Source organism: Molossus molossus, unplaced genomic scaffold (genome assembly GCF_014108415.1).
Source record: "Molossus molossus isolate mMolMol1 unplaced genomic scaffold, mMolMol1.p scaffold_m16_p_5, whole genome shotgun sequence".
In the NCBI taxonomy this organism is placed as follows: Eukaryota; Metazoa; Chordata; class Mammalia; order Chiroptera; family Molossidae; genus Molossus; species Molossus molossus.
This window is the reverse complement of record NW_023425388.1, coordinates 29,427,045-29,440,003: the sequence shown is the minus strand read 5'-3', so window position 1 is coordinate 29,440,003 and position 12,959 is coordinate 29,427,045. Positions and strand designations below refer to the sequence as shown.

The 12,959-nt window shown below is 33.5% G+C and overlaps 1 protein-coding gene and 1 non-coding gene across 9 annotated transcripts in view; one reads left to right on the top strand and one right to left on the bottom strand.

Annotated features, from left to right (window-relative positions):
- Positions 1 to 12,959, top strand: part of IFT80 (intraflagellar transport 80) — a 124,747-nt gene that overhangs the window by 88,799 nt on the left and 22,989 nt on the right. For all 8 annotated transcript variants that reach the window (XM_036242778.1, XM_036242777.1, XM_036242784.1 and 5 more), the window contains 5 exons: positions 781 to 855; positions 3,998 to 4,161; positions 8,464 to 8,528; positions 12,183 to 12,318; positions 12,732 to 12,879. In XM_036242778.1, the coding sequence (XP_036098671.1) occupies positions 781 to 855; positions 3,998 to 4,161; positions 8,464 to 8,528; positions 12,183 to 12,318; positions 12,732 to 12,879 (588 nt within the window). The remainder of the gene's footprint in view (positions 1 to 780; positions 856 to 3,997; positions 4,162 to 8,463; positions 8,529 to 12,182; positions 12,319 to 12,731; positions 12,880 to 12,959) is intronic.
- On the bottom strand, positions 9,954 to 10,069 carry LOC118618060. The gene has a single exon (XR_004956982.1). It is a non-coding gene; the product is annotated as a U5 spliceosomal RNA (small nuclear RNA).

Below are 12,959 nucleotides of genomic sequence, written 5' to 3'. Positions count from 1 at the left end.
TGAAGCAACTGATTATTTGGAGATAGGTTTTTCAGGTTGTAAATGTTCTCTCCGTTCGTCCCTAACTTTGAATCATATTACACTATAAAAACCAAAGGAGTTATTTGTTAATTTATTCACCCATTTATTTAATAAGTATTTATATGATATTTTAAAGTTTACAGAATGCTTCACAAACATCTGTTTGGGAGACCTGTGGGAGAAATAAACATGTTAATCATGTTATTGTTATTATAGTTTCTATTTGTTTAGTATCTGCTATATAAAAGGCAGTTAGCTAAATACTTGGGTAGTTGTCATTGTCTTCATTTTACAAATAAGGAAACTGATGCTTAGGGAATTAAGTTTGTTAAAATCATATGGCCAACAGGTGGTGAAACCAGATTTCTAATCCTGATCTGTTTAGCCAAAAACCTATCCTCTTTCACTATGCCATGCTGCTACTCTTTTTCAGATGAGAAACATTAGATGAGTTGCCAAATCAGTGACCAAGCTTGGACTTATATTTAGGATTCCTGAATTAATTTATTGTGATTCCTACAATAATCTTTTATTGAATGCTACCTGTGTGCTAGGTGCTAGGAGCACAGAGCCTCTGCATTCTGGTGAGGGATACAGAAATTAAGTGAATAATTTCAGAACAATGTGTCAACTGCAGTAATAGAAATATATACAAAGTTACTGTGAAACTAAAAACACTTATAATGAGTACCTATCTCCTTATTAAAAAGTATGGAGTATTTTAAATGTTAATAAATGTGCATTTTATATTTCTTTCAGTACGAAGAACTGGAATACACCACTTATATTTGATCTCAAAGAGGGAACTGTTAGTTTAATTCTGCAGGCAGAAAGGTAATTTGTATATCATGTTTGACTATTAAATGTGGGGTTAAAATATTTCATGTCATAGCACACCACTCTTTAAAGCATGATATTTACAGAATGGTACATTAGTCATTAGATATCAGTCTGTTTCTACTATTTATTTTAAAAGAAAAAGTAAGAGAATAAGCTCTTAGATCAATAGTTCTGAAACTCTTTGGTCTCAGAATTTGCTTACATTTGTAAGAAAATATTGTGGGTTATAGGTATCAGCATTTACAATAGTATTGGAAATTAAAACAGAGATTTAAAAGTTATTAATTTATTTAAAATGATGAGAATAAACTCATTAGAAGTAAACATTAGAGTAATGACATGGGAAAATGAGAGTGAAACAGGCAAACTACTATGACATAGTTTTGACCACGTGATCCATTTTCTATTCTGTTCTGTTTTTGTTTTTATTTTTATTTTTTTTTATCCTCACCCGAGGACGTTTTTCCATTTTTTGTTCAGGTAGAGTAGGAGGGAGAGAGAGGAACAGAGAGAGAGAGAGAAACATCGACGTGAAAGGAACACATCGAGTGGCTGCCACCCGCACAACCGACCAGGGCCGGGGACAAACTGCAACCGAGGTACATGCCCTTAGCGGGAACCGAACCCGGGTCTCTCCGGACCGCAGGCCGATGCTCTAACCGCTGAGCCAAACCGGCCAGGGCTGTTTTTGTTTTTAAATATTGGTTGAAACTTACTGATTTTATAAGCCGCTACTTGGCTGTGACCTGAAGTTTGAAAAATAATATTCTGTGCCAAGACTTTCATATGTACAGGACTAAGAAACTCCAGACCAATTAACTGGAGTAAGAATGGAATAGTTATTACTCAGTAATCCACACTTCTCCATTAGTGAATCACAGATCAAATTTAGAAAGCTACAACCCAATAAGACCTGGAATAAAGTATCAAAATACAATAGACAATTGCCTAAAATAGCCACCTATGATAATATTTGTACAAAACTATGTATTTTATTCCTTATTCCTTTACTCACCACCTAGGCAGCTCTTACCAGTGTTTATTATCAGGTTTTCTAGCCCACAGCATTTTTTTTTATAAATAGCAAACCAAAAGAGGATTGGTGCTGGTGGGCTGTTAGAGGCTGGCACAATGACAGGAAGAAAAGTGGCTGTCTGGCAAGAGAACATAGAGAAAACTTAAAGCGCAGAACTGTGTAGCCGAGTGGCATAATTATTTTGATGCACTAACAGATTCTCATGAGTCAAAGCTATCAGTTAACTAGTTACTGAAAAGTATGATCATCATATTGATGACCTTGATTGATCAAGAAAAGAATTGTATCAAATTTTGTATTATCTGTTTAATGAAATTGAAAATATGCTTTATTTATCATTATATCATAAAATTTTAAAATAAAAAGACATTTTTGCCACTTAAAAGGTAAGATGTTAGCTGTCCAAAAAGACCATATTTCTGAAATTCTTTTTACTGAACAACTCCAAATAAGTTTACTTATTTAAACATTCTTTATAAAAGTATTTATGAATATGCTCTTAGTAAAGGCATATGTCAATGGAATAAATTATTAAGTTATTAAAGAATATGCGTGGCCGTTGTGGCTCAGTGGCTTGAGTGTCGTCCCATGGAATGAGAGGTCCCGGTTCAATTTTCAATCAGGGCACATGCCCAGGTTGCCAGCTCCATCCCCAGTGTGGGGGGTGTGCAGGAGGCAGCTGATCAGTATCTCTTTCTTACATCGATGTTTCCATCTCTCTCTTCCTTCCTCTCTCTCTAAAAAATCAATAAAAACACATTAAAAAAAAAAAGAATATTTTACTCACTGCCTATTACTAGTCCTATTTGTACATTTAGATATGTTTGCTCCTCGAAACACTGTTTATTCACAAGGAGATTAAAAGCTATAGTGTCTTGTTCAGAAGAGAAAATGCTTTTATTTTTAATTAATTTATTTTAATCCTCACCCAAGGATATTTTTGTTTGTTTTTTTGTTTGATTTTTTAGAGAGAGGGGAAGAGAGAGAGAGAGAAACATATTTGAGAGAGAAACATCAATCGGTTGCCACCTGTATGTACCCCCACCTACTGGGGATTGACCCTGCAACCTGGGTATGTGTCCTGACCAGGAATTAAACCTGAAACCTTTTGATGTATGGGAGGATGCCCCAACCATCTGAGCCACCCGGCCAGGGTGAGAAAATGCTTTTAGTACTGAGACTAAGAAAATATTCACTAATACTATGTGTCACTTTGTCAACATACACTAATGTGTAAGGGCAAAACCCTTTAATTAAATAAACTACACACTGATACTCAAATATTAATTTAAATAAAGTGTATATATTTTGGATTCATCATATACTAACTTTTTATTGGTTTTGGTGTTTATTCTCTCTTTTTTTCATAGCAAGAAAGAACAATTAGCAATCTCTGAGTCAAGAAATAGTTCTGAAACAAGGATATTAAAACCTTGAACATAAGATTTTAAAAAGTAATAATATGTTCAGTATTGAAGAAACAGGTATTCCAATATAGCAGTAATAGGATTGTAAATTAATACAACCTTTCAAAGGGCAGAGCATCTTTTTTTCTTCTTCTTCTTTATTGATTTTAGAGAGAGAGGAAGGGAGAGGGAAAGAGAGATAGAAACATTGATGAGAGAGAACATTGATTGGCCGCCTCCTGCATTTTCCCTACTGGGGATTTGGCCTACAACCTGGGCATGTGCTCTGACTGGGAATAGAACTGGCGACCTCTTGGACCATGGGTCGGCACTCAACCACTGAGCCACACACGGCCAGGTAGAGATTTTCTTATTGCTTTTGTATAGAGATGCTTCTTTAGGAAAGGAAATGAGTTTTAAGTATAATGTAAAAGAGTCAACATTTTAATATATAGGATGGTGATTATGGACATTTTCATTTTACTTCTTCCACCTCATTAAAAAACAAGATTCTAGAATCAAACCAAAACAACCTGTGTTAACTTTTTAGGTTGTTGGTATATTTTATTTTGTATATATCTATGTACTTATTTTAATTGTAAGATTTAGATTTTTCCAAAGGATAAACTACTGTCTAATATAAAAATATGGTAAATTACTATTTGAGAATATATTTTTATTCTTTATTTTTTAGACATTTTCTTCTTGTAGATGGTAGTGGTATCTATTTATATTCTTATGAAGGGCGCTTCATTTCTTCTCCAAAATTTCCTGGAATGAGAACAGATATTCTAAATGTACAGACTGTATCTCTAAGTAATGACACCATAGCAATAAAAGACAAAGCTGATGAAAAAAGTAAGTACATGTTTATAATCTTCTATGTCAAATTTCCATGAAATTTGTTAACACTGTAAAATTTCCATACCTTAACTTTCATTTTCTCATCTATTAGTATGTAACTTTATATGAAATAAAGTATAAACTTCCTAATTTGTCCTAATCATGAATTAATGAAAGAACTGAACTATATATAAAGTTGTCTACTGGATTTAAGAAATAAATATTGTCACAACAGTAACAAAGTTTAGTAGTAAAGAATAAGTCTTGACATACTCCGTAGCTCTTGGTAGAGAGTTTGAATTCAAGATTGTAAGTCTGAAAAAGGTTTGTTAATTTTTAAGTTTATTGATATTTTAAAATATTTTATTTTTCTCCATTTGGTAACATAGTAAACATATTGCTTCATTGTATTATTTATTTTGCTTATATGTTTTTTAAATCCATATTTTAAAATAATGAAGTAGAAAAAAGTTATGAATAATTTTATACTTTCATATAAAATCTAGACCATATTAGTATTTATAAACATGTCAGGTGTTTTGCAATTTCATAGTACTGTAAAACCATTTTATTAAGTCATTGCTATTTTCATTTACCCATTAAATATTATTGAGCACTTACTGTGTGCCAGGTACTTTTCTAGAAGTTGAGGATACAATAGTGAACAAGACAAATAAATACATAAAAGTAGCTAATGATACATGCTGTGAGGAAAACAAGTACAGGGTGAGGGAATAGAGAACTCTAGAGGTGGGGAATAGGAATGACTGTAAGATAAGCAAGTGCAAGGGTTTTGAGAGGGGAATAATTGACATGTAAAAGGAACTGCCAGAAGGCCATGTGACTAGGTCTACATGAGTCAAGCAGAGTTGTAGGAGGAGGACATAGATAGTTAAGCAGGAGCCAGATCATGTCAAGACTTGACCATAGTAAATTGTGGGCATGAGGGAACGAGAGGAGGCAAGCATATTGTCTTAGGTTTTCATCTTGGATGAATGAGATGGCAAACAGGGAAGGAGGAAGTTTAGAGGATGTCCACAAACAAGAGTTCTATTTTGGTATGGTAAGTTTAAATGCTTCTTAGACATCTACGCATGGATGGAGAGTAAACAACAGGATAAAGAAGTCTAGGGCTTAGGAGCGAAGTGGGGATGAGAGACATAAATTTGGGAGCCACTGATGTACTGATGGTGTCATGGCACTGAATGAAATCACCTAGGAAATAAGTATAGAGAAATAAGAAGACCAAGGATTGAGCATATCAATATTTAGAGATGGTAAGAGGAAGAGGAGAGCCACTCAGGTTAAGAGTGACAGTGAGTTATCCCTAAAGCCTAGTAGAAAATATTAAATTATTTTTCTGTTTTTAATACATATTGCTAAACATTGTTCATTACTGTGATGTGTTACTAAAAAAATCTGACCTGAATTTTATTACTTCACACCATGGAGGACTTAATTCAGGAGCAAGAGAATCATCTCATTTTAAAATTTTCAATACTTTGAAATAGCATCATCTCTCATACAGGAAGGAAATATAATTCTCCCACATAAAGATCTTTTATTTCTTCATGCCTTAGATTTTCTCTGAAAGAAGACATTTGGTAATTGTTTTGTTTTTAAGGACTTCTTTTCTAGCTAAAAATGAAGAAAAGAGAACTAAATAAAATAGTCTTTAGATAGCAGACAAATTTAAGATGATTGTCAAATTTAAGATGGTTGTGTAACTGTTAATAATTAGGAAGTCAGATTTTGGTCTTCAATAAACTTAAATTTGAAAATCTCAGTCATCACTATGAATTGTTTTTATTTTTCTTACTAACACATACTTTAGGTAGAAGCTTTCATAAATATGTGTTTCCATCTGAATATACCTTATTCTGAATTTTCTATAGCTAATTTATATCTGAAATATATTTCATTATTATTATTATTATTGTTATTATTTTAATCCTAACCCAAGGATTTTTTTTATTGATTTGAGAAAGAGAGAGAGAGAGAAACATCTATCAGTTGCCTCCCACACATGCCCCTACTGGAGATTGAACCCATAACCTTTTGGTATATGGGATGAGGATCCAACCAAATGAGCCACACTGGCCAGGGCTATTTCATTATTCTTTAATCTTTTAATAATTCATAGAACTTTTCATTTAGAATTATGAACTTTTTCAGAAATATGGACTTATATGCCAGTAAATTGTTTTATTTACATAACTTTTGATTGTTGAATAAGATGATCATGTGATTTCATTTTGCTGTAAATAGAAAATCAAAAAGACTAAAATTATTGTAGAATTTATATAAAATGAGAAGGAAAATATTTCCCTTATGTTCCCTTTTAAAGAAACTAATACTCATTAATGGCTAAATAGAGGTATATGCTAATAATAGAAAACACAATTGAAGTACCTAAGTCTACCTGGAATTTTAAAAATTTCATTTCAAGGGGGCCATTCACAAGTAAAATCAGTGGTTCAACCCTTCCTCATTTGGGTGCTCCTTTATAGGCAGGATTCTTGAACCAAGCACAGTACTCTATGTTATGATAGGTGCTTAGTAAATACATGGTAAATGGATTTGAACATACACCTTTGGGTGATGGATTTAGTAGAGAGGTACGGCTTTTGACTTCCTTCTTCTCCCCCAGCCACCTTGCACAATACAGTGTGATATTAGTGTGGGTGATAATTTGAAACAAATGTCTGGGTCTGAGGGGCATGGAAGTTAGGAGAGCAATTACTTATGTTTAGAAGCACCTCTTTGAGCTCCCAGCTCCTTGGCTGTTCTTTCTGCCATTCTGCCAGTTTCTGTTACATGTTATCATCACTAAAACACGGGTCCAACTTCCCACAGATCAGGGCCACTTACAGCTGTGGAAAAATAGATGAGTTCATCCTTATACCTCCAGCTCTTTATAAATGAGCAGTCAGCATAAAGATAGAAGGTTTAAAAAAATAGTTTGTATGGCTATGAAAATAACTGGGTTTAGCTAAGCTCAAAGCATTTTTTAAAATGGAAGCCAAAATTTTCTAACTCTACTTCTATACTTAATTAAAAATTCTGTTACATATTTTTCTTTTTCATCTTTCTTAGCATAATTGGCAGTCTTAGAACATGACTTATTGTTACGATGTGATTTCCTCTGTGAATATAACCAGTGACCTCAAACTTAATATCCTAAGGTTTACTAAAAGCTAATAAGCAATATACTAAAAGTGTGATCCTCTGAAATTTAACTGTCACATTATACATATTTTAGCATTTTTATGATCTTTATAAACTGTCCAATTTTTTTTGTTGCCATTTTTGTCTTTTCATTTCTGGAATCCTATGTGTATATTCAGTTATATAAAATTACTCCATTTGGGATGAATCTTTGGCCGAAGTAATTCTGGAATTATTTAAAGAAAATCACAAAAACACTCCAACAGTCTTTTTTTTTTTTTTTTTTATCCTCACCCGAGGACAGTTTTTGACATTTTGTTCAGATAGAGTAGGAGGGAGAGAGAGAGAGAGAAACATCGACGTGAAAGGGACACATAGAGTGGTTGCCACCCACACGATCCAACCAGGGCTGGGGACAAACTGCAACCGAGGTACGCGCCCCTAGCGGGAACCGAACCCGCGTCTCTCCAGACCGCAGGCCAGTGCTCCAACCGCTGATCCAAACCGGCCAGGGCTCCAACAGTCTTTTTACAAGAGAAAAGAACAGCTACCAATACGACTATTATGTTTGAAACCTTGGGTGAATCAGAGACGGGCACAAAGGCAATATCTGTCCCACAAAGAGTACCCCTCTTAGCAAACAAAGATCCCAAGGGTCCATGTTCTCTGTCAGGAGTCCAGGACAAACACCAGATGAATTAGACCATAGTAGTGTACTGACCACAAGGAACTGAACAGTACATGACACATTGCCTGGTATTACAATAGGCACTTGACACATTTTCCCTTTGTGAAATAATGATTGTGATGGTATACTGGTCTATATCAGTTTTCAAAATTAGTGATTACATCCAGATTTAGACTTGCCATTGTTGATCCTATGCAGCATTAAAGCCATACCATTACACAATTCTAATTAGGGAATGTGTTTTAGGAAGAAGTATCCAGTTCCAGTGTTTTCATACGAAATATGATCTCATTAATAAATAGGAATTTGATACCACTGCTGTTTTGTGCTGATAGATACTGTGTGGGCCACCGAGTTAAATAATTTCTCATGAGGACTATGATGATTCTATTGTAGTTTACCAATAAAAATTCTAATATAATACATTAACTAATGTTCTTTTGTTTTTGTTTTTTTTCAAGTAATCTTTCTCTTTGAGGCATCAACTGGTAAACCATTAGGTGATGGCAAGCTTCTTTGTCATGAGGTAATGGGCATTAGCTATTTCTAATGTAAATAGCTACTGTTTACTTCCTTTTTAAAATTAATGTTTTCATTTTAAGGAGGAATACATAGCTATATATAGAAATTGCATAAAAAGTATCTGACTTATATGTCTACTGTCCAGGCTCTTTTTTGCTTTTCAATAAAATGTTATTTTTTTATTAAACTGTTAATACCTATCAGTAAATTAAAATGTGTATATTTCAAAATACCTTGCTGCTTTCCTATTGACCTGCCCTTAGCCAACATTTTCTTTAGGTTTTAAGACTGTAGTTAAACTGAAAACATCTATATAGAAGTACAGAAAGACAATGAATTGTGAATTGTTTATTGGTTTCTGATTTTTAGCCTTAAGACAAAGGAGCACATTTTATTGAGTTATCTTTCTAATAAGTGATATATTAAGGTCTAAAGATGCTTTTAACTATATTGTTCAATGCTGCTAGTGAGGTGTTACTTCATATATTTTCTTCCTTTTGTAATTATTTGTTTTAAATTTGAATAACACATTCATATGGTTCAGAAATCAAATCATAAAAAAGCATAGTGAAAATGTCTTCCTAGTACACCCGTTCCTCATCAATAGTTTCTTTCTACCAAATAAATAACCACTCTATTAATCTCCTACATGTCCTTCCTGAGATTTTTAGTACATATACAAACAAAACTGATATGTCCTTTTTTCCCTCTTATATAAAACTGTAAAATACAACTTTGCACCTTGCTTTTCTAATACAACACAATTTCTGGAGAACTTTCCATATCATCACATAAAGTACTTTCCCCAAACCTTCTTCTCATCCCACTATACATATAACATTTTATGGATGTATTCAAATTTCTTTAACCTGTACTCACGTGATGGACATTTGTTTTCAGTCTTTTGCTGTTCCAGTATTGCCAAGATGACTTACCTTGAGAATATCTTCTTGTACAAGTATTAGTGTATCTGTGGGATACATTCTTCAAATGATGGGGGAGGGTCAAAGGATATGAGCATTTGTAATTTTAATAGGTATTGTCAAATTATCTTGCAAAGAGATTGTATCAATTTATGTTCTCACTAGTAATAAATAAGAGGCCTGTCTCCCCACAACCTCTTCATTATAATCATTTAAAATTAAGACTATGTAAGCAGAATATTTCCTTTTCAGTAAGATTAAGCATATAAAAAGGGAGTAAATTTCTCAGCTTTTCAAGATACACTTATTATTTTTATTAGGTTGAAAAGAGAATCATTTAGTAAGGTTTAATAAATATTTCTTTTAGTGTGATAATTATTTTTCTAGAATACTTTTCCTAAGTGTAAGAAAGTTATAATTTTATTATTGTAAGAATGGAGGTGACTTTATCTCACACTTCACTCAGTTGCACGGGACATTTTTTTTTAATTAATTAATTTTTTTTTAGCCTCGTATAAAAGAGACCTCAAAAAATTGAATATAAACTCATAACTGTTCCTCTCCATGGAAATCTTTAGTAAAAGGCAAAAGATTTATTCGATCTGAAGAGAAACCAGAGTATACAGGAAATTTTTTTTTAATCTTTCTGTCTTGTATATAATACAAAGGAATTTTAAAATTTGGCATTCTATGGGAAAAGTCACTCAATGTTTTTATTTCATAGTATATGAAGAAACTAAAACTCAAGATCTACCCAAATAAATAACAGAGCCAAAATGAGAACTCAAGTCTGTCTTATTAAATGAATATTAGCATAGGGCAAGACAGAAGGTTCAAGGGAACAAGAAGCTGCTTTCTTGTCCTGCTGCAAAGAGTGACTCAGGAGGAACGGAACAAAAGTGGACATAGTAGGACAGGGCAAGAGGGAAACGGGGATGCCCTGCTGAATGAAGAGAGGAGGAGGAGGAAGAGGAGGAAACACTGCTCATCCCACTATGTACAAAGGCATTACTATTGTCAGTCTTTGATTTTGAATTTCTTAGAGAGGAGAATCATATCTGTTCAACAATGTTTAAAAAATACAGGGTGAGGCACAAGTAGGTTTACAGTTGCTCATATGGAAAATAATACAATAATTAATAAATAATAATACAGTTGGCCCTCATTTATTGCAGTTAATCAGTTCCAGACTCTACGTGATAAATGAATTTCTGCGAAGTAGGATACTTTATTTAGGCACAGCCATCCCTCGCCACTTCGCGCTTGGACTTTTGCGGCTGCACTCTAGTAGGGTATTTGAAAAAACCACGATACAGTGAAGCCATGGAAGTTGACTCGAAGTGGCGAGGGACAGCTGTACACGAATAAATTGTATTTCACATATTTACAACCATAAATACTTTTGCCCCACTCCGTATACTAGGTACTTGATGGGGATGACAAGTAATTCTTTTTTTTTAATCCTCACCCGAGGACATTTTTGCATGTATCTTCAGATAGAGTGGGAGGGATGGGGGGCGGGGAGGAACATCAATGTGAGAAAGACACATTGGTTGCCACCCACATGACCCCAACCGGGGCGGGGACAATCTGCCACTGAGGTACATGCCCTAGCGGGAACTGAACTTTGGACTCTCTGGACACTCCAACTGCTGAGCCAAACCGGCCAGGGCAACAAGTCATTCTTTATTGTAAAGATCAGTTTCTATGAACCGTTTCCATTTTGAAAATATTTCATGCATACCTTAACATACATGGTACAAAATTCTTTTCTTCCTTAAGATATAATTGGTGGTATTTCCAAAGAGGAGATTTTAAAAAATGTGTTATGAACTGGTATATGGCTTATCCTGGTCCATCAACTTGGATAAGGGTTAAATGTGTGTTTAGTTTTGTTTTTTAAAGATGTCATGATAGGATACGTAGACACAATTACTTGGTGTGATAATGATTCTTGCTGTTCACAGATCCTAGCAAGTCTTTAGACGTTGTAAGCAGCAAATACCTCTTGAATTGAATTGAAACAAACCCATAAGGAATCATTTTCAAATTATGAAGAAATTCATTTCACTAGTTAGTATAATAATGTAATAGATTAATGCAATGTTCCAGAAATACTTTGCTATTGTCGACAGATCACTGATTGTGCAGTCAGAAGTCTGGGTTGGAAATTCTAGATATGCTGTAACCAGCTTTTTCTGAGCAAAATCACTTAATGGCCACAGATTTCAGTCTTCTCATCTGCAATATAAGTATAATAGTACCTACATCAGAAGATTGTTTCCTTTTTCACACGAAATGAATATAAAAAAAAATCTATAAAATTTAAGGCTCTAAAAACCAACTCTTACAAATCTTTAAAATACAGGCAATTTACTTAGAGTAAATTTTGGTGTGAGGAGCTGATCAAAGTAGACCTCTCATGTAATACCCAGACTTGACTCAACTTTTTTCCCTGACTGCTAAGATAGAAGTATTTTTCAGCTTACAGAGGTTCAATATATACATTATTTTAGTGTTTTAAGGAGCATCTTTCCCTGGCCAAAAAAAAGTACATGTTACCATAGCTTTTGAAGTATTAGCAGTTTAATATTATTTAACAGGGACAGTTTATCACTATAAATAGGAGAGTGATATTTAATTGATCTTTAAGTAAACAAATGTTTGTTAAATAATTAAAGTGATCTGATGGTTAAGCACTAAAACTAATCCAGTATTTTTTTCTTTAATTTTAGAGTGAAATTTTGGAAATTGCTCTGGATCAGAAAGGACTTACCAATGATAGGAAAATTGCTTTTATTGATAAAAATAGAGATCTCTATATCACCTCAGTGAAACGATTTGGGAAAGAAGAACAAATTATCAAACTCGGTAAAATAATTATAATACATTTAGAATTTTAATTTCAATTTTCTTAGATCAACTATCTGTCATATATTATAATAAATAGCTTACTTGCTTGAATAAATCTATGAATGCTTTGATCTCATAACATTTATTAGCTACTTAACTCCATTTTAATAGCAAGTCTTTAACTGCCACAGTTGGCATTGAAGAAGGACTTGCAAATTAAAATATAATGGTTCTGGATAGGATATTCAAATATTTCCATCAATTCTAATGTGAATTTTTGTATAGGTTTTTACCATTGTACAATCAGAAAATAGAGTCCCACCTACCAGAAATTAGATGGGATCTTGTATGTTAGCTGATTTTAAAGATATATTTTTAACACTTATTATATGGTAGAACTAATAGTACATTAACATTCTTTTTAAAATAAGGAACAATGGTGCATACTTTGGCGTGGAGTGATACATGCAATATCCTTTGTGGACTTCAAGATACCCGATTTACAGTGTGGTATTACCCCAATACAGTTTATGTGGACAGAGACATTTTGCCTAAAACATTATATGAAAGGGATGCCAGGTAACATTTTACTGCATAGAATTATTTATTATGGTAAATAGAACTAACAGAGTCATGTCTTTGCCTCTAATTTTAATGCT